The sequence below is a fragment of the Pangasianodon hypophthalmus genome, chromosome 2 (genome assembly GCF_027358585.1).
Source record: "Pangasianodon hypophthalmus isolate fPanHyp1 chromosome 2, fPanHyp1.pri, whole genome shotgun sequence".
Classification (NCBI taxonomy): Eukaryota; Metazoa; Chordata; class Actinopteri; order Siluriformes; family Pangasiidae; genus Pangasianodon; species Pangasianodon hypophthalmus.
The window spans coordinates 4,414,653-4,434,210 of record NC_069711.1 but is presented as its reverse complement, the minus strand read 5'-3'; the positions used below and the strand labels follow the sequence as shown (position 1 = coordinate 4,434,210).

The following is a 19,558-nucleotide window of genomic DNA, read 5'->3' as shown; positions in this document are numbered from 1 at the left end:
ATAAAATATTCTAAATATGCTATATGTTATAGATTACTACCAACTAAGACAAATGATTATGATGGGAGTTTCAGTGTGATGAACTGTTTGATAAATATTCCTTATCTGTTTGCTATATAATGATTTACCTGCTGGCTTGCTGCAGCTTTGAATCCAGCTCTACAGTGTTGCGGAGTGATTACAGAATGCTTTTAGCAGGGATGGGAATACTGTACAGTATCCTACAGAAATCCTATCTCAGCCTACAGTGCTCAACCTGTGAAGGCAAATGGGCAGTGGCTCAGGCCACGTTTTACTAAGGCTTTAATATACATTATATATATATATATATATATATATATATGTATATATATATATATATATATATATATATATATATATATATGTATATATATGTATAGTCATTTTTTTACATTCAGCCTTTTAACATTTAACATTATACTATGTAACCTTTATAAATAATGTAAACATTTTAACCTTTTAATGTTTTAACATTATAGGCTTTTATCATGATTTGAAACTTTTAACATTTTAACCTTTAAACATGTTACAACATGCTTTAAACATGCTTTAAACATGCTACAACGCTTTACCTATGCTTTTAACCTTTGGACATTTAACTGTTCATATGTTAAACATTTAGAAGTAAATATCAACCAAACATTGTAATATCCTTTATCTCTTTTAGCATGTTAAGTGGGCTCTGTCTAGCCAACATCAACACTCATCCATAACCTTTAACCTTCTAATTGATGTGTCCACCTCCCTCTAAATTAGGACTAGTATTTAATTTTCTTGAGTTGAGCACTCACACTAAATATGCTAAACAATGTATACCTGTGTTAATCCGGCTCTCCCTTTTAGTTATGCTGTCATAGCTGGTCTTGCCAGAGTCCCTGCTTGCACTCTGCACGCAAAGTACATTGTCCTTAGCCATTAGAGGACAAAAGCTTACCTGACAATCTCTCCCTCTCTCTCCATCTCTCTCTCTCCCTCACTCTCTGTCGAGCTACACATGCTACTTCTGAGATGCCAGTGATCCTGACCCCTTCTGCTCCCCGGACCTGCCTGACCCATCCTGATGCCCTACTTCTGGTTGGAGTTCTCATCGGTTGAGTTCACTCGCTGCTGCTGGGGGTGACCCCATATGGACGGCCTGAAGAACTTGGGGGCTGTGGAGATGGCTTGGGGATCACATATGGGGAGCTGTACTGTAATGGCTTGGGACTGCGATTGCTGTGGTGGCTTTGGGGCCACAGTTGCCCCGAGCACCTTCTTACTCAGGACTCCATCAGTGGACAATGGATAGATTTTAACCAACCGGACTTATTGCAAAAACTGTGATGAATTTACTGGTTGCACAATTGCACTATTTGTCCATATAGTACACAATAATAGAAGGGATTTATTTATAATTGCACTATCCGTTGCACCCAGATGAGGATGGGTTCCCTTTTGAGCCTGGTTCCTCTCAAGGTTTCTTCCTCATATTGTCTCAGGGAGTTTTTCCTTGCCACCGTCGCCTCTGGCTTGCTCATTAGGGATAAATTCACATATTTACAATATATTTTTTGTGAATCCATTTATTTCTGTAAAAGCTGCTTTGTGACAATGTCCATTGTTAAAAGCAATATATAAATAAAATTGAATTGAATTAATTTCAAATCCATCTGTGTCCAATTGTATGGCTGCAAAGAAAAATATCACTGACTTTAGGATGTCTCACAGCTAAAATGGCAGATCCTCTGTCTTGAAGCTGTAATTTGTCGTCACAGCAGAAAGTGTAAGGAAGTTAAACTAATCATCTTAAACAAGCAATGCTTTACTGAAATACATATAAAGCAAGCACTTGTACAGACAGCATTGCTATTAATCCCAACACACACATCATTAGACAGAGTATCGAATGAAGACTCACTGAAACTAGACAGCTGAAGACCAGGTAATGTAAATTCTCCTTACATTTAATTAACACAATGGTATAAGTGACAGAATGATAGTGATAGAATAGGCAGGTTTATAAGTGATAGCTTCAGACTTCATGTGCCAAAACATTTTACCAATTGCTTAGGAAAGCAGTTGAGACCTGGACTACAAATCATGATACCAAATAAAACTTTTTACTATTTTTGGAAGCAGGATCCCTGGAGGACTAGTGGTTGGGCCACAGTACTCTCATGGCTGTGGCTCAGGTTCGATTCCCAGCCAGGGAACCAACCCGTGTACTACAGTGCCCTCTCAGTGCCAGTCCCCAGCCCGGATAAAAATTGGGGAGGGTTGCGTCAGGAAGGGCATCCGGCGTAAAAAACTGTGTCAAATCAAATATGTGGACCTGCTGTGTGATCTGCTGTGGCAACCCCTAACAGGGCACAGCCAAAAGAGGAACAACAAAACTATTTTTGGTATCAGATTTCACATTGTCAAATAGACTGTCTTTTTTTTTATAGGACAAATGAATTTGGCACATGGTAACATTTTAGGCAGCGCTGTTTTATCATTGTTATCACTGTTCATCATTTGTGCATATCAAACATAAAACAAAAAAAAGCAGTTAAATTATTTATGATATGATATGATATTATGTATGATCCGGTCTAATCCTATAATAAATGATCAAGTCTAATCCTATAATAAATCCACAAGTGCTTTATGATAATCTATGGAGTAAAAGAAAAAAACAGCATAAGCAATGTCACTTGACATTGCAGAAGGCTAAATTACATTACAACAACTTTTGTATTTCTTTGGCAAACAGTGTATTGCATTTTTTTTCATTTCTAAACATAGCAACAAAATAAATATTTCATTGTTATCTGTTTATAGTAAAACATACATATCTATTAATATTCCTTTTCATACTTATTATCTGTTAATATGAGGTACTGACAGTGTGAGTGGACCTTAACAGTGGACTTTAACAATGTTATGATGTACTTAAATTAGCACTTAAACTACTCCTATTACATTACCTTCCCAACAGAGTTTTTAGACTGATGGTATTCTTAGTCCATGAACTAGTGAACCAGGATGTATTTATTGATAGAGACTTCGAAGCACTTCTGTAAGTCGCTCTAGATAAAGGCGTCTGCCAAATGCAATAAATGTAAATGTGAAATTATGATTTGAGAAATTATCCTGTGATTGAAAAAAAAAATTTTTCTATTTTGTTACAGCTAAATAAAACTCTGAGTTGAGAAGGACACAAATGATATCAGCACAGCATTTTCCCCCCTTAGTGGCTACTTAAAAGGGACACAAAACATTATTTTTTGACCTTTTTTCATTTAAGAGAAGTACTAAATAATAAATATAAATAAATAGAGCTACACATGCAGCTGAGCAGTGTGTCATGATGACGAGTGTCCTCAAAGTATTTTGTCTCTCACTTGTGCAGAAGCCAAAGGATAGAGTGTGAGATTCTGAGCATAGAACTTTGTGCACAGAACACAAGCGCTAATGGTCTACTACCACATGCAGCTTGTTGTGCACTCATCCAGAGAGTTTTTAAATGATCCTCATGATATATGTCACTGTCCATCAGCAACAAACCTCAAGTAGGATCAGCTGAAGGCAATGCAATTAGTAGCCCAATGTCCATTGAAACTCTCAACTTAGTGACAGACTCATCAGGCCTGGGAAAGGTGATTATTATTGGCAGTGTTCAACCACAGTTGATTTTTTCCTATGTTGCTTTTGGTCTGATGAGGGGTTGTAACTGAAGATTTGCACAAGAAAATAAAAACAAAAATGCAAACAAACAAAACAAAAACACAACACCAAGCTTAGTTATCTTTCAGGTTACATTTTGGAGCTTCTAACAGCAAAAATTACCCCAAATCTTTACAGTGTAACCAGAGTAAAGAACTAACCACCATGTGTTTTTCAGTTGAAGCAAATAAACAATTTTCTCCACACTGACAGGAAGGAAACGAATAACAAAACTGTCTTTGGCAGGGAGAAATACACACTCACAAGTTGAAATTCAAGATGGCTGTGAGGATACTTTTTCAGATCTTCTGGGAATTAAGCATGGCTTTGGAAACAAAGTTGACAATGGCTGTAGCAGGCTGGTTGGGTACAAGCTCAGCAAACAGGTGACTCACATTATCAGTTGTGCTTCCATGTTTTCGGGCGACAAAACCAAACATCCTGATGTTCAAAGAAAACCTCAATTACCGTGTGTTTAACAAGGTAGTGACTGGAAGTTTCTAGGTATTTTGAAACATTTTACTTACTTAGCAGAACCTCCATCTTCCTTTTTCCACCTGTTGGAAAGATTGCAATTGGTCAAAATGCAGTTTGGTATTAAAAACTGTGATTAATAAAATGGCATTAGTGTTTAAACTGGGTCATTAGCCTCTGCCTACTCTGTCTTTGAAGAAAAGCATAGTTTAAATGTATATATATATATATATATATATATATATATATATATATATATATATATATATATATATATATATATATATATATATTTGACAGTGTATAAACTGCAGGGTTCCATGGTGGCATTTGTCACAATTTGTTAATTATAGCTAAATCATATCAATGTACAATATTTTAAACATAAATAAATTAGCCCCAATGTCTGCTTAAGACATAAATAAATTAAGACATCAATAAATTCTCATTTTAAAATATTTTTTGATGTATTTGTAGTGTTCCCCAAAATTACTTTCCACCTGTGACGGTGGGCCTCCAGTCTGTGCACAAAAACCCCTGCACGCTCCTATGCTCGACTACTGCCCAGGTGCTGAAAGGACAGCACCACTTCAGCACCATTGTTATGGATAGTGAGCGAGCACAAGGATATGAGGTGCGGCAGCGAAACAATGCAAGGCTGGCAGCCAATAATAACGGCGATGGTTCAATCACCCTCCTGAAGAAATCAAGGAAAGTATAAAAGGAGGCAGTGGGCAGTGGGCCTAGTGAGGTGAGCAGGTTTTGTCTCTGCATACATGCTGATCCATTTCTCTCACTCTCTTTCTGCCAGAAACTGTGAACAGCACTGAAGATGGTGCTCTGAGAGCATGCACCCCAACTCTTGTGGGAAGCCTCTAGGCCCCTTGATGCTGCTATTCACCACTGGCTACCTCTATTCCTATGCCTTGCCAGTGCCTTACCATGACTCATAGCCCAGAAAGCCAGCCATCCTTGCTCTCCCTCCACATACATAGCTCCACCACTCCTTCTGGAAAAAAAAATAAAAGCACTCTTGTTTTCACTAATCCTGCCTCCTCTGTGTCTGTGATCTGCCTGCCGCAGCTGGGAATTGCTACACTGGTAGGGAATGCGGGCATGAGCACAGACTCAACCCCCACCCATGAATTCAGTGCTGAAGCATCTGCTGGAGACCAGACTCCAGCAACAATATCTGGTATCTCAAGAACTGGCACTTGGGCTCCGTACTGCCACAGAAGAGCTGCTGGCCCTCCACAAACTTAATACCACCGCCGCTACCCCTCTCCCTGACTCCTGCAGAGACACCCAGTGCTTTCTCACCAAGATGACTGTAGAAGAAGGCACAGAGGCGTATGTGCACACCTTTGAGTGGATCGGCACGGGGGGACTGGGCCCACATTCCTCTCACAGGTGACCCAAATAGCCATCTATGCTCTCCTGCTGGGAGATGCAGCCAACTACAGCATCCTTAAGGAAGAAATCCTGGAAGAAATGTGGACTGTCCCTCATCTATGCGGCAGCAGAGTCCCACATGTGCCAAAATGGACATTCTGCTGTGTACCACCAAATGGTGGCTACAGCTGGAATGACTCATGGCAACTGAAGTCATCAAGAGGGCTGCTATGGACAGATTCCTGAGAACTCTGCCGCCAGAGGAATGCAAAGTGGTAAGTATGCGATCCCCCATCGACCCCAGAGAAATAGTCAAAGCACTAGAATGCACCTTGGCCATGCTGGCGATTGGCAGAGGGGAGAGAAGAGAGCTCTTCCCCAGTCCTCGATGGGAGAACTTTCCGTGGCACCCAGACACTAGTAGCAGTGGGGAAGTGAATGCCTCAAAGAACTGCCTACATCATGCCGACAGAGCAAGCCCTGCCGCTCCCCCTCCGGGCCAACAAACCCTGGTTAGGCGTCTGCACCCTCCACACACACTCCCGACCACAAGCCTCAACTGTCACCGTGGAAGTAGAATGCACACCTGTCCCAGCCCTCCTAGGGTCAGGGACCACGGTCACTCTCGTGACCTCGGGAACCGCAGGGGTGTGTGGCCGTTGCTGGTGGGGTTAGTGCCTGAGCTACCAGTACTGCTATTCCTGGGAAGAGACTGGCCAGGGTTCCCCGCGGCCTCATCCACTTCTACAAAGGCCACCGGAACCACAAGACATTGAAGGCGACCATGGCAGAATCAAGCCCAGGTTCGGCCGGCCTACCTGGCATAAGAGAAGGATGATGCAGAAGTGGGAGCAGAGGGTGAGGCCCACATTATCACTAACCCTATTTCCTCTGTGTTCCACCAGGTGACCCATGAGGGCAACTTCGGGTGCGAGCAAAAAGAGGACAACCACCTGAAAAATTGTTGTAGAGGTGGAAAACCAGAGGCTCAACCCAGTGCTGTCTGCCTTATATCTCCTGATCAGAGGTGGACTACTGTACTATCACACTGACTGTCAGGCCAAGCCTGTGATCTTCTGGTGATTCCCCATGCCAAGATAGACATCCTGATGCACCTGGCCCACTCACACCCCCTAGGCAGTCACCTTGGGGCCCACAACACCCTGGAAAACCTAAGGGACCATTTCCACTGGCCAGGTATGGAAGCGGAGGTGTGAAACTTCTGTCAGCAGTGCCCCCAGTGCCAGTGCACCTCACCCAAAAAGCCTGCGCCAGCCCTGCTCATCCTGCTCCCCATAATCGGCGTGCCCTTTGAGAGGGTGGGCATGGACCTCATAGGGCCACTCCCAAAATCTGCCTAGACAGCAGATCTTCCAGAGTGTACCTTGGCTCAGAGGGGGGAAGATCTGACCCCCTCACAGTTACATGACCTGACAGAGTTGATAGACCAATTCACTGTTATTGAAGCATCTGCCTACCCTGGTCCAGCCCCATCATTGTGGTCCCAAAGCCAGACGGACGTCTCAGGCTGTGCAATGACTTCCAGAAGCGGAACCAGGTCTTGGACTTCGACAGCTACCCCTCCCCTGGGTGGTCGACCTGTGAAGCGCTGTGGGAGAGCCCGTCTCAATTCCACCCTGAACCTTACAAAAGGGTACTCGCAGATAGCCCCGGCCCCAGAAGCCAAGCCCAAAACTGCATTTAGTACAGTAATACACCTCCAGCTGTCACTAGCAATACAGAGTTCTCCCCATCAGGCTTCAAGGAGGGCCCGTAACTTTCCAAAGTCTCATGGACATCATAAGTCCCCATTGACAGTTCACAGCGGCCTACCTGGACGTCATAACTCACTCCACCACAAGGTCAGACCACCTACATCACCTTGGGGAAGTCCTGGGCGAGCTCCGGAAGGCCAGGCTGATGGCCAACCCACAAAAGTGCCATCCAAGGCTGACCAAGGTACAGTACCTGGGGTACCGCATTGGCCTAGAATTACTAAAGCCACAAAAGAAGAAGATAGAGGCGATCAAAGGTTTCCCATATCCCACCACCAAATGACAGGTGCGTTCTTGGGGTTGGTGGAGTATTAACAGAGATTTGTCCATAGCTTCTCTTTAGCCTCTAGCCTCTCAGATTTAACAAGGAAAGGCCACCCAGAGAGAGTACGCTGATCCAAGTAGGCAGAGCAGGCATTCCGAGCACTGAAACAAGCACTCACCAACTGAAACCCTGACTTTGACCAGCCATTCACTGTCCACACTGACATTTCTGAGACCAGGTTGGGCACTGTGCTCTCCCAGAACTTCAGTGGAGAGGAGTTCCCAGTATTGTATATGAGCAGAAAGCTGATCCCTGCCTAATGGTGGTATGTCACCGTAGAACGAGAAGCCCTGGCCATAAAGTGGGCCATTGAGGAGCTCAGCTAATACTTCTCAGACCAACACTTCGCCCTGGTCACAGATCAGGTACCCCTCCAGTGGATGGCCAAGGCCAAGGACACCAATGCATGGGTAACTTGATGGTTTCTCTCATTGCAGGATTTCTTGCTCCAGTTGCAACACCAAGCGGGTGCCCACCACTGCAATGGTGATGGCCTTTCATGGACGTACAGTCTCTGTGCGCAGACATCACCGGCAGTACGCTCAGAGCTGATGGGGGTACTGTGATGCTAGGAACAAAAACCCATGCACAAAAACCACTGCACGCTCCTCGTGGGACTGCCACCCAGACCCTGAAGGGACAGTGCCACTTCAGCACCATTGTCGTGGATAGCAAACAAGCGCGGAGCTATGGGGCAGGGTGGCAAAACACGGCACGGCTGGCAGCCAAAAATAATGGCGGTGGCTCCTCACCCTCCTAGAGAAAACAGGACAGTACGAAAGGACGCAGCTGGCCCAGCAAGGTGAGCAAGTTTTGTCTCAGCATATATGATGACCCATTTCTCTCTCTTTCAGCCAGAGACTGATGACAGTGCCAAAAACAACACTCCCCCTCTGCACTGCACTGAGAGCGCAGCCTACCAGGAAGGTAGGTGGGAAGCCTATGGACCCCTCGATGACGCCACTTGACGTCAACAACACGACGGCTGTCTGAGTCCCTACAGTCCCTCCCCAGTGCTTCACCACGACTCATGACCCAGAAAGCCAGCCATCCTCACTCTCCCTCCACCTGCATCACCCCACCACTCCTGCATGTTTCTCTTGTTTTCTCTAATACTACCGCCCCTGGGTCTGTGTTCTGCCAACCACAGCTGCATGTTGCTACACACCCTGTTAGTATGCAGAACTTTTGCTTTATGAAAATATCCCAACCCACAATAGCCTCATACTGATTAAGTGACATCTTGGGTGGGTGTTTTAACTTGCTACCCTGGTTAATGATGTGTTGTAAGACTCGTTTCCAATACTTACATACGTTCTTCCGGGTCTATGCTGCAGTATGTGACTGTTTTAATAGGAAAATAATGACGAAAGAAGATCCTTAAAGAAAGAAAACCTCAGTTATGAAATGATCATAAACACAGATATATATATATATATATATATTAAATATATAATTTTTTGTGTATGCTTATGGTGTGTGTATATATGTACAGTATTTGTTTCTGTATATTGCATAAGGGAGATTATAATGGGTGCTAAGGATAAATTTCCACCTTCTACTGCAGGGATTGAAATGTTTTCAATTTTTCAAATTTGTTATCTTTTTTCCACAGTTTTGGGTCTCCATTATTTGATAACACAATGCATATCATTCTAAATATACAAATGTCTAATTACTGCATTTTTGCCAAACAAGCTATCACGACATTTCTTATATACAGTCAAATAACATAAATAACCTGCTCATCCCATTTACAGACTGACATGAGTATATTTAACTAATATAGGCATTGGTGGAAAATACTTGAGTACTGTGTTACTATACTGAAGTATCATTCTGGCATATTTATACTTAACTTGAGTATTACTGATAATGAATAGTTGTACCCGTACTAAGAAAAATCCTCCAAAAAACCTTACTTTTTACTAATAATCCAACCAAGTTTTTTTTGACAAAAGTGTAAGCGCCACTTTAAAGAATACCTTCCTTATGCGGTCCAGAAAAAACAGGAAGTATGGGTTGTAGAGCAGGGAGTGACACCTTTTCTGACCGCAGTCACAATCCGTTGCAATCAGTCTAAGTTTTATTTTAAAATTCTTATTCAAGTTATATTTTTGATGCCTTTTGTTGTTATGGAAGAAGCTGAATGGAAATAAAGTAATCATTTTTGTTATTTCAAATGTGGCACAAGTCGGAAAGTATCCAAAAGAAGAAGAACCCATGCTTACAAAAAGCATGAACTAGTTTTTTCTGCATCATGTAGTGACATTACATTTTGTAATGTAGCAATATTTCTGAGATGAAAGCAGGCTATATTAATAATATTATCTACATGAGTTTCACATTGGAGTCAATAATCACACCAAGGTCTTTAACTGCTGCACACAGGGTAACTGAAAGGTCATCCAGAGTTACTATGTAATCAGAAAGCTTACTTCTAGCTGCATGTGGTCCTAGAACAACTACTTCTTTCTTGTCAGAATTAATTAGAAGGAATTTACTAAGCATCCAGTGTCTAATGTCCTTTACACATTCCTCAACTTTATTAAGCTGCTGTCTCTCATCTGGCTTTGCTGAAACATACAACTGTGTGTCATCAGCATAATAGTGGAAGCTAATATCATGTTCACGAATAATTTTACCCAGTGGTAGCATATATAGAGGACACAACCCTGATCAGAGGGAGTAGCAGGTCATTTCCTACTTTAACCAGTGCTGTCTCAGAGCTATGATGAGGCCTGAATCCTGACTGATGGATTTCATGAATGCTATTCTTATGTAGGTACAAGCATAACTGCTGTGTTACAACCTTTTCTAGGATCTTGGATATACAGGGAAGGTTTGATATTGGCCTATAGTCAGACAGCTGACAGGGGTCGAGGTCAGGTTTTTTTAATCAGTAGTATGATACCTGCTAATTTAAAGGATTTAGGTACATAGTCAGTGTTAAGGGAAGAATAGATTCTTTTTAAAAGAGATTTGATTGCTTCTGGCAGTATCTGTTTGAAAAAAACATGTAGGTAAGGGATGTAGTTTAATTAGTTAAATTAGTTTGGTCTCACGAAGGGAAGTAAAACATTCTAATCGCTGATCTGATATGGTTACTTGTCATCTACATGGTTAGTTATCAAATTGTTTGGCTTTAAATTAAGTCTGAATTTTTTGTCTGATATTTTCAATTTTGTCATTGAAAAAATTCAGAAAGTCATCACTACTGCATATTGATGGTGTGCATGCTTCTGTGGTGGTCTAATTCCTAGTTACCTTTGCTACAGTATTAAATAAAAATCTGGAATTATTTTTGTCATCTTCTATTAGGGTGGAAAGATATGTTGATCCAGCAGCACTAAAAGCTTTTCTATAGCTCAAGAGGCTCTCCTTCCAAGCAGTTTGCAATAATACCAATTTAGTTTGACACTATTTATGATCTAATTTTTGAGTGCTCTCTTTCAAGGTGCATGTGTGATCATTATACCAGGGTGCTAGTTTTTTCTCTCTAATCTTTTTTTTTAAGTGGAACTACATTATTCAGAGTGTAGCAGAACGCTGACTGATCAAGTTCTGTGGCTTCAGATGGTGATCTGATTAACCTTTACTGAATCGAGAATGGACACAAACACTGTACTCAGAGGGTCTTGTGGATTATCAAAATCAATATTAAAGTATCATACAATTAATCTGCAAATTTGCAAAGAAATTCTGAATATGTCTGAATTTCAGAATTTCAGGAAAAAATCCAGGTTTTTGTGTGACACCGAGAATATTATTATAAATAACAGCAACATCTCCTCCTCTGCCAGTTAGAATAGCCTGATGTATGTAATTGTATCTGGGAGGACTAGCTTCATTTAATGCTACATACTCATTTGGTTTAATCCATATTTCTGTGAAACATAGTACATTAAACTCTTGATTAGTAACAGTTTCATTAACAATAAGTGCTTTAGATCTAAGAGATCTAATAATTAACAGTCCTAGCTTCAGATCAAAGATGCTGGTTGTATATTCAGTATGATCTAATTTTATGTTATTTAGGTTATTAAGACAAACCTTTGGATCTGGATTGTCACTGATTAACTAAGCCTATTCTTTGACTGTGAGCTATGCTGCAAATAATTAGAGCAGCACCTTCTTGAGTGGGATGGACACTGTCTGGTCTTAATAGGCCAGCCTTGCCCTCAAAACTGCTCCAAATATCAATAAAGCCCACATTGTTTCAGAGCACCACCTGGACATCCAGCAGTTCAGTGACTATAACTTGCTGCAAGCTACATCACCACACTGCATTGGAATTGGGCCAGGGCAGATTACTGCGTCAGATACTGCCTTTGCTCTTAGTAACCGCTGACTGATGAAGGCATGTGTCATTAGCTCCTATGTGAAAAACTATCTTTGAAAACCTATGCTTCCCTAAGAGCCTAAGATTACCTGCTATGCCCAGCTCTCTGGCTCCTGGTATACACCTAACTAAAGCTGCTGGTGCCCCTAAACGCCTAGCTTATTTCACGGGCCATAAGATAGAGTCTCCTAACCAGAGCTCTTTCAGGTTTCTAAGCAGGTGCTTCACTGAGCAGAGCAAACCTGTTAGACACATGAAGTATAGAGGAGTGGTGCTCCTGTGGACGAGCCGTAGCATTAGCTTTGGCTTTGTGATTAGGTTGCCGAGTCATCACCCATTCGCCCCACTGTGAGGGCTCTAATGTCAGAATTGGGAGATTGCTAACTGCACCTAAGGCATCCAGACTTTCCCCTACAGAAATTATGCTGCTATCACTCTTGCTAACCCTCTCTAGCATCTGGATGCACATCTCTATGTTGGAATCGTCTCCATCAGAGAGCTAAATAATATATACTCTTATCACAAATAAAGCTATTACTAAGAAGGAGAAAGAATAACTTAACATCCTGCACTCAACACACTGATTGTTGAATGTTAAATGTACCTTACTTGAAGCTTTTTGGAGATTATTTTAGACAGATTTGACATGGATGGCCTCTGCTTGCTGTCTTTAAATGAAAAAAACAAAAATGTTCTTCGAGAAATTGAAAATGCGGCAAAAGAGGAAAGTGAAAAATACAACAAAAAAACCATAGTGCAAAACTATTGATGAAAAAAAAGGAAAATGATATAGTTTAAATGCTGACACAGGTGAGAAACTCCTAGCAAATGAAAACATTCGAAAACAGGAACTACGGTGATATAAATGACTGTTGTTTTTGGGGTTTTCTTCACAGTTCTCACAAGTTTTCTTGCTTTTCTCCCATATACAGCTCTCTGGTCTTCATGTTGGTGTATCCTTTTTAACAACCAAAACCCAGGGCTCAAATCAAGAGTAGCCATTCAGAGCTATTAATTGTTTAAACTATAGAAACACCTGTCAGTCACATGCCCAATATTTTGATCACCTGAAAAATGGGTAGGTTTAAACAAAAGTTGCCATGTTCTAAGTTGTTTTACAAATCTAGATGTAAATATGAGGAAAGGAAACCTGAAAATCTGATCTATCATTTCATATTCATCTTTTGATCTCAAACCCAATTGACTGTATAGCAAAAACAAAAGAATTGGCCTTGCCATTCCAATAATTTTGAGGGGATTGTGTATGCACACAGTTGACAGTTGAGAAAAGGTGGGTGGGGACCATTTTTAATAGTTATGGAGATATTGGCAACCAAATTCTTGCAATGAAAGTGTGGTCTTTAACAATTCAACATCATTAGATGTAGGTCAGTATAATCAGATGAATAGTGGTCATACTGTAATATATAATATAGTATAACGTATGCATTCTGTAACTAATCCAATAATTTAAGGCAATTTAATGAACTCTATTTACTGTTACTGACAGCATTCATCTTCCCCAAGCTGATAAGTTGTGCATATGCTAAAGCCTCCAGTAATTATACTATAAATATGACTACATTCAAACGAATTCCAATATGAATCTTGGTCTAAACTCACTTCCTCTGATTGTCTGTGAGAGTGATACCCTCCAAAGACACTTTGAAGTGGACAACAGTTGCATCAGGAGTTGGCTTTGCAGCTACTGTCTTGCTGATGGCTTTGGCCACAGCCTGTGGGCCAGTTAGGGACTCCATATCCACTGAATTTATGTATAGAACATTACATGCTGCAGAGAAGAGGGTACATAAAAAAAAAAAATGAACACAAGTTTCCATTATGATGCTGCAATGATAAATAATGCAATCAGCCTTCTCAATCAAACAACCAGCAGACAAATTTTGCACACCAGAGTTGCACACTATTGTTATATTGTATTATATATATATATATATATATATATATATATATATATATATATATATATATATATATATGTGTGTGTGTGTGTGTGTGTGTGTGTGTGTGTGTGTATATATATATATATATATATATATATATATATATATACCTGTAATAATATATGTATCATAGCTTCAGCAGGGAACTGCACACTGAGTCTCACAATGACAATAAAAGATATCTTATCTTAAACATGTAGGAGACCTGAACAATGAGACATTGTTTGTTTTTAAATTTCAGTTAAAGCATTCACTGCTATAGTGACAATCAAAACTGTATTATAACTATATGGTCAACATAGTACTGGTTGTATTATACCTAGGCAAATCTCAGAACAAGACAAAACACTGCAAGCAGGGAACAACTACCAGTTAACTAATATTACTAAAAATTCTGGAGTAAATGGTGTGTGAATCTTATTAGTAAATCACAATGCACAGTTATAGGAACCTATATAAAACAGTTCCTGGTACAGTGGGACCACATATTTACCATGAGAATCTTCAGGAGACTTTGTTGGCCCTGGAACAGTGTAGTGACACGAAGAATGAGGAGACAAATTAAATATAAAATTATCTGCAAGCACGCACACACTCACATGCATACAAACACACACACACACACACAAACAGACACACAGCAAAGAGTGAAATGCAGAAACAGATACAGACAGAAAGAGAAACAGACAGGGAAGAGACAGAGAAAGGAAGAGAGTGAGTCTTACTTGCTCCTTGTTTCGGATGATCAGTTGCAGAACTTCTTGATGTGGCCAACTCTAAAGCCTCTTCATTCAGATCTGTTCATAAAAATATTTGAGTACTCAATCTTTTTTGTCCATGAGGACTGAGCACTTTTTTTAACAGCAAGGAAAAACTAATAAAGACATTTTTTATTAATTTATTTAACAAAAAAACAGATTTATTATTAAATAACAGCTCCAATGGCTGTGTGCTTTTGTCTTTGTTCTGTTCATTTCTGAGCATCTGCATAAGGGTAAAAATGTCCTGTGGGATATCAATACTGATACATGTCACCATGTCGCAAAGACTGAACTTTTAATGATGGCAATGAAGGAGAGCAAAAATAGCAATATCTGAAATGTGGAGTTTCTCCACTCACAAAAAGTACAAGATATTAGCTTCATATTACAGTTCAGGCCAAAAGTTTACATACACCTAAAAACATTCAAATTAAATTTTTTTCTCCACACATTTCATGCTGCCATACATTTCCTGTGTTAAATCAATTAGGGCATCTACTTCATTTCCATAAGAGATCATTTCAAAATAATAGATAAGACAGAGACTTATTTCAGCTTTTATTTACAATATCAGATTTTCAGTGAGTCAAGTGTTAACATACACTTTGTTAGTATTTCATGGCATTGCCTTTTAATTTGAACTTGAATCAAATGCTTTGGGTAGCCTTCCACAAGCTTCTCACAATACATACTGTGCCAGAATGTTTGCCCATTCCTCCTGAAAGAACTGGTGTAAATCAGTCAGGTTAGCGGGCCTCCTTGCTCAGACATGCTTTTCAGTTTAGTCCACAACAGTCTTTCAGGTCATGGTGATATAGGACTCTCTTAATGGTGGATGTACTTATTTGGTACCTGATGACTCCAACTCTTCACCAGGTCCTTTGTTTTTGTCATGGGGTTCAGTTGAACCTTTTGGACTAAAGTTCATTCATCCCTGGGAGTTAATTTGTGCCGCTTTCCTGAATGATGTGGTGTCTGTGTAGTACCAAGATTTTTATATTTTCATACAATTTTTGTACAGACGTTCAGGGTACCTTCAGATGTTTGGAAATTGCTCCTAAGAAGGAACTGGACACGTGGAGGTCCACAGTTTTTTCAGAAGTCTTGGCAGAGTTGCTTGGATTTTCCCATGGTATCAAGGGCAAAAAGGCAATGGCTCCAAAGGTAGGTGTAGTTCAACAATAAAAATGGAGAAATTTCTCTGTCCATCTATATCTGCTAAATATACAAGTTTTGTGTCTCAAAACACATACTTATTTAGGTTTTGTCAGGTAGCAGATATGGACGCAGATGCAGGTAGACAGCAGCTCTATTGTGAATACTAGCAGACAAATCCAAGACATAAGTTAAGAGCATAGTCAATAAACAGGCACTGGTCAGGTGATGAGCAAACAGCATAAACTACACAGGACTAAGGCAAGAACATGAAAACCAAGCAAGATCTGTAAACCAGGTAGACAATCACAATACTAAAGCTTGGTCAAGTCAAATCAAGTTAAGTGAAGTTTATTGTCATTTCAAACATATACAGCCAGTTAGTACATAATGAAACAAAACAACGTTTCTCTAGGGCCAAGAACAACACAGAACTACAAGGGACTACATAAATTTATACATAAAGTGCACAAGTGCAAACATGTGCAGACAGCACAAGGCAGTACAATAACTACTGGGATAGACAATGGGCACAGTAAGTCCCAGTGCAGCTCCGACCAGTACACAGTTCTATTAGAAAGTGAATCCAGTGACAATAGTGCAAAGAATACAATATATGTTGCTGAAATAGTGTAAACATAAGAAGTAGCAGCCTATGTACAGTATAATAAATATTCGTAGCAGCATAATGTAATGTGCAAAAAATTGCAAAGAGGATGGAGTATGCACAGTTGTGTGTGTGTGTGTGTGTTCTTTCAGTCCAGTTTCTGAGTATTGAGGAGTCTGATGGCATGGGGGAAGAAACTGTGGCACAGTCTGGTCTTGAGGGGCCGAATGCTTCGGTACCGTTTGCCAGACGGCAGGAGGGTGAAGAGAGTGTGAGAGGGGTGTGTGGGGTCATCCACAATGCTGGTGGCTTTGCAGATGCAGCGTTAGCTGTAAGTGTCGGCGATGGAGGGAAGAGAGACCCCGATGATCTTCTCAGCTGTCCTCACTATCCGCTGAAGGGTCTTGTGATCCAAGATGGTGCAATTCCCAAACCAGGCAGTGATGCAGCTGCACAGGATGCTCTCGATAGTCCTTCTGTAGAACACGGTGAGTATGGGCGGTGGGGACCCAGTGCTCAGTGTGGTGGTGTTGGAGATGCTGTTCCCGATCCGGACTGCCTGAGGTCTCCCAGTCAGGAAGTTCAGGATCCAGTTGCAGAGGGAGGTGTTCAGGCCCAGCAGGTTCAGCTTACCAATCAGGTGCTGAGGAATGATTGTGTTGAATGCTGAACTGAAGTCTATGAACAGCATTCGAACATATGTGTCTTTATTGTCCAGGTGGGTGAGGGCCAGATGGAGGGTGGTGGTGATGGCGTCATCTGTTGAGCGGTTGGGACAGTAAGCGAATTGCAGGCGGTCCAGTGAGGGGGCAGCAGGGTCTTGATGTGCCTCATGACAAGCTTCTCAAAACACTTCATGATGATGGGGGTAAAAGTGCAACGGGACAGTAGTCATTGAGGCAGGACACTGAAGACTTCTTTGGCACGGGGATGATGGTGGTGGCCTTGAAGCATGTTGGAACGATGGCACTGCTCAGGGAGGTGTTGAAGATGTCCGTGAAAACATCCGCCAGCTGGTCTGCACATCCTCTGAGCACTCTGCCAGGAATATTGTCTGGTCCAGCAGCCTTCCGCAGGTTGACTCTGTGTAGAGTCTTCCTCACATCGGCCGCGGTTAGGCACAACACCTGGTCATTGGGAGGAGAGGTGGTCTTCCTCGCCGTCACATCATTCTGTGCTTCAAACCAAGCATAGAAGTTGTTCAGCGCATCTGGGACGGAGGCATCACTGTCACAGGCAGGTGATGTTGTCCTGTAGTTGGTGATGGCCTGGATGCCCTGCCACATGCGCCACGTGTCTCTGCTGGCCTTGAAGTGGTTGTGGCCCTTGCTGTTCTTAGGGCCACCTTGTTGCCTTCTCTGAAGGTGGAGTCTCGGGTCCTCAGTAGCGCACGGACCTCTGCAGTTATCCACGGCTTCTGGTTGGAGCATGTGGTAATGATCTTGGAGACAGTGACATCATCAATGCACTTGCTGATATAGCTGGTCACTGATGTCACGTATTCCTCCAAGTTGGTGAAGTCACCGTCAGTTGCCGCTTCCCTGAACATGTGCCAGTCAGTGTGTTCAAAACAGTCCTGAAGAGCAGGGATGGCTCCTGCTGGCCAGGTTTTCACCTGCTTCAGAACCGGTTTGGAGTGTCTTACTAGTGGTCTGTATGCTGGGATTAGCATAACAGAGATGTGGTCTGAGTAGCCAAGGTGGGGGCGGGGCTCCGCCCGGTACGCGCCAGGGATGTTTGTGTAAACAAGATCCAGCGCGTGCTTCGCTCTCATTGCAAAGTCCACATGCTGATGGAATTTAGGGAGCACTGACTTGAGATTTTCATGGTTGAAATCTCCGGCAACAATAAACAGTCCATCGGGGTGTGAATTCTGCAGTTCGTTAATAACCCCATAGAGTTCACAGAGCGTGTCTTTAGCATTAGCGCTGGGGGAATGTACACTCCAATTATGAGGACGGTGGTGAATTCCTGTGGTAAATAAAATGGTCTGCATCTAACAGTCACAAACTCCACCAGCGATGAGCAGTAGCTAGAAACTAGCACTGAGTTCTTGCACCATTCCGTGTTGATGTAAACACACAAGCCACCGCCGCAAGCCTTACCACACAGAGCTGTGTTTCTGTCGGCACAAAACAAGGCTAGCCCGTCTAGCTGAATGGCGGCATCTGAAACTCTATCACTGAGCCGTGTCTCCGCGAAAACAAAGACGCAGCAGTCTCTAAACTCACGCCGCATAGTTTGCTGGAGTCGGATGTAATCCAATTTATTGTCCAGGGAGCAGACATTGGAGAGCAGGATGGACAGGAGAGCAGGATGGACGGGAGAGCCGTCCAGCTAGGGTTTGTTTTTAGCCTAGCACGGACCCCCGCCCTCTCGCCGCGCTTCTGCTTTCTCGCACACCGCTTGCGACGTCCCCTCCCCGGCCACCGGCATCAGGCAACGCCAAGGGCTGGAGGCCTGGTCCCCGCAGCAAGCCGAGATCGTGTAGCTTCTCCAGCAGATCATCATGCAGAACAGCTGTAGTGTTATTTCTGAACACTAAATTCTCACTAGTCGGTAATGACTAATAAATGAGGGGCTGGAAATGCCTGAGAGAGAGATAGACGTACACGTGTTTTGTGTTGAGGTTACGTTTGTGGCTTCTGTTATGTTTGAGTTCTGTTTATTATTAAAGTTACATTAGAGATCACTTGGTTCCCACCTCCTTCTTACCCATGCGTGAAGTTCACTACATTGGTGCCGAAACCCAGAAGGAAGGAGGGACGCGCTGTCTGAGAGCCCTGAGCGCTGACAGGAAGTGTGGTGCTGGAGCGGTTGCTGGAGGATGGAGGAGTCACTGCCGTCAGCCTAAAAAGTAAGAGTCGCTGCCATCCGCTTGAAAAGGGGAGGAGCCATAACCATCCACCAGGAGGCGGAGGTGTGGCTGCTGTTTGCCTGAAAAGGGGAGGAGTGGCTGCCATCTGCCTGGGAATGGAGGACTAGCTGCTGTCTGCCCAGAAAGGGGAGAAGCTATAGGCATCCGCCAGGAGTTCCAGTGCCAGCGCCCCGCGCT

At 42.3% G+C, this 19,558-nt stretch overlaps 1 protein-coding gene across 1 annotated transcript in view; it reads right to left on the bottom strand.

Annotated features, from left to right (window-relative positions):
* Positions 1 to 1,943: 1,943 nt before the first annotated feature.
* Positions 1,944 to 19,558, bottom strand: part of tns1a (tensin 1a) — a 43,561-nt gene continuing 25,946 nt past the window's right edge. Inside the window, exons 14-19 of the mRNA XM_034313268.2 lie at positions 14,706 to 14,777; positions 14,474 to 14,503; positions 13,640 to 13,808; positions 8,985 to 9,053; positions 4,236 to 4,265; positions 1,944 to 4,149 (exon numbers count right to left, since the gene is read on the bottom strand). Of these exons, the coding sequence (XP_034169159.2) occupies positions 4,008 to 4,149; positions 4,236 to 4,265; positions 8,985 to 9,053; positions 13,640 to 13,808; positions 14,474 to 14,503; positions 14,706 to 14,777 (512 nt within the window). The 3' untranslated portion in view covers positions 1,944 to 4,007. The remainder of the gene's footprint in view (positions 4,150 to 4,235; positions 4,266 to 8,984; positions 9,054 to 13,639; positions 13,809 to 14,473; positions 14,504 to 14,705; positions 14,778 to 19,558) is intronic.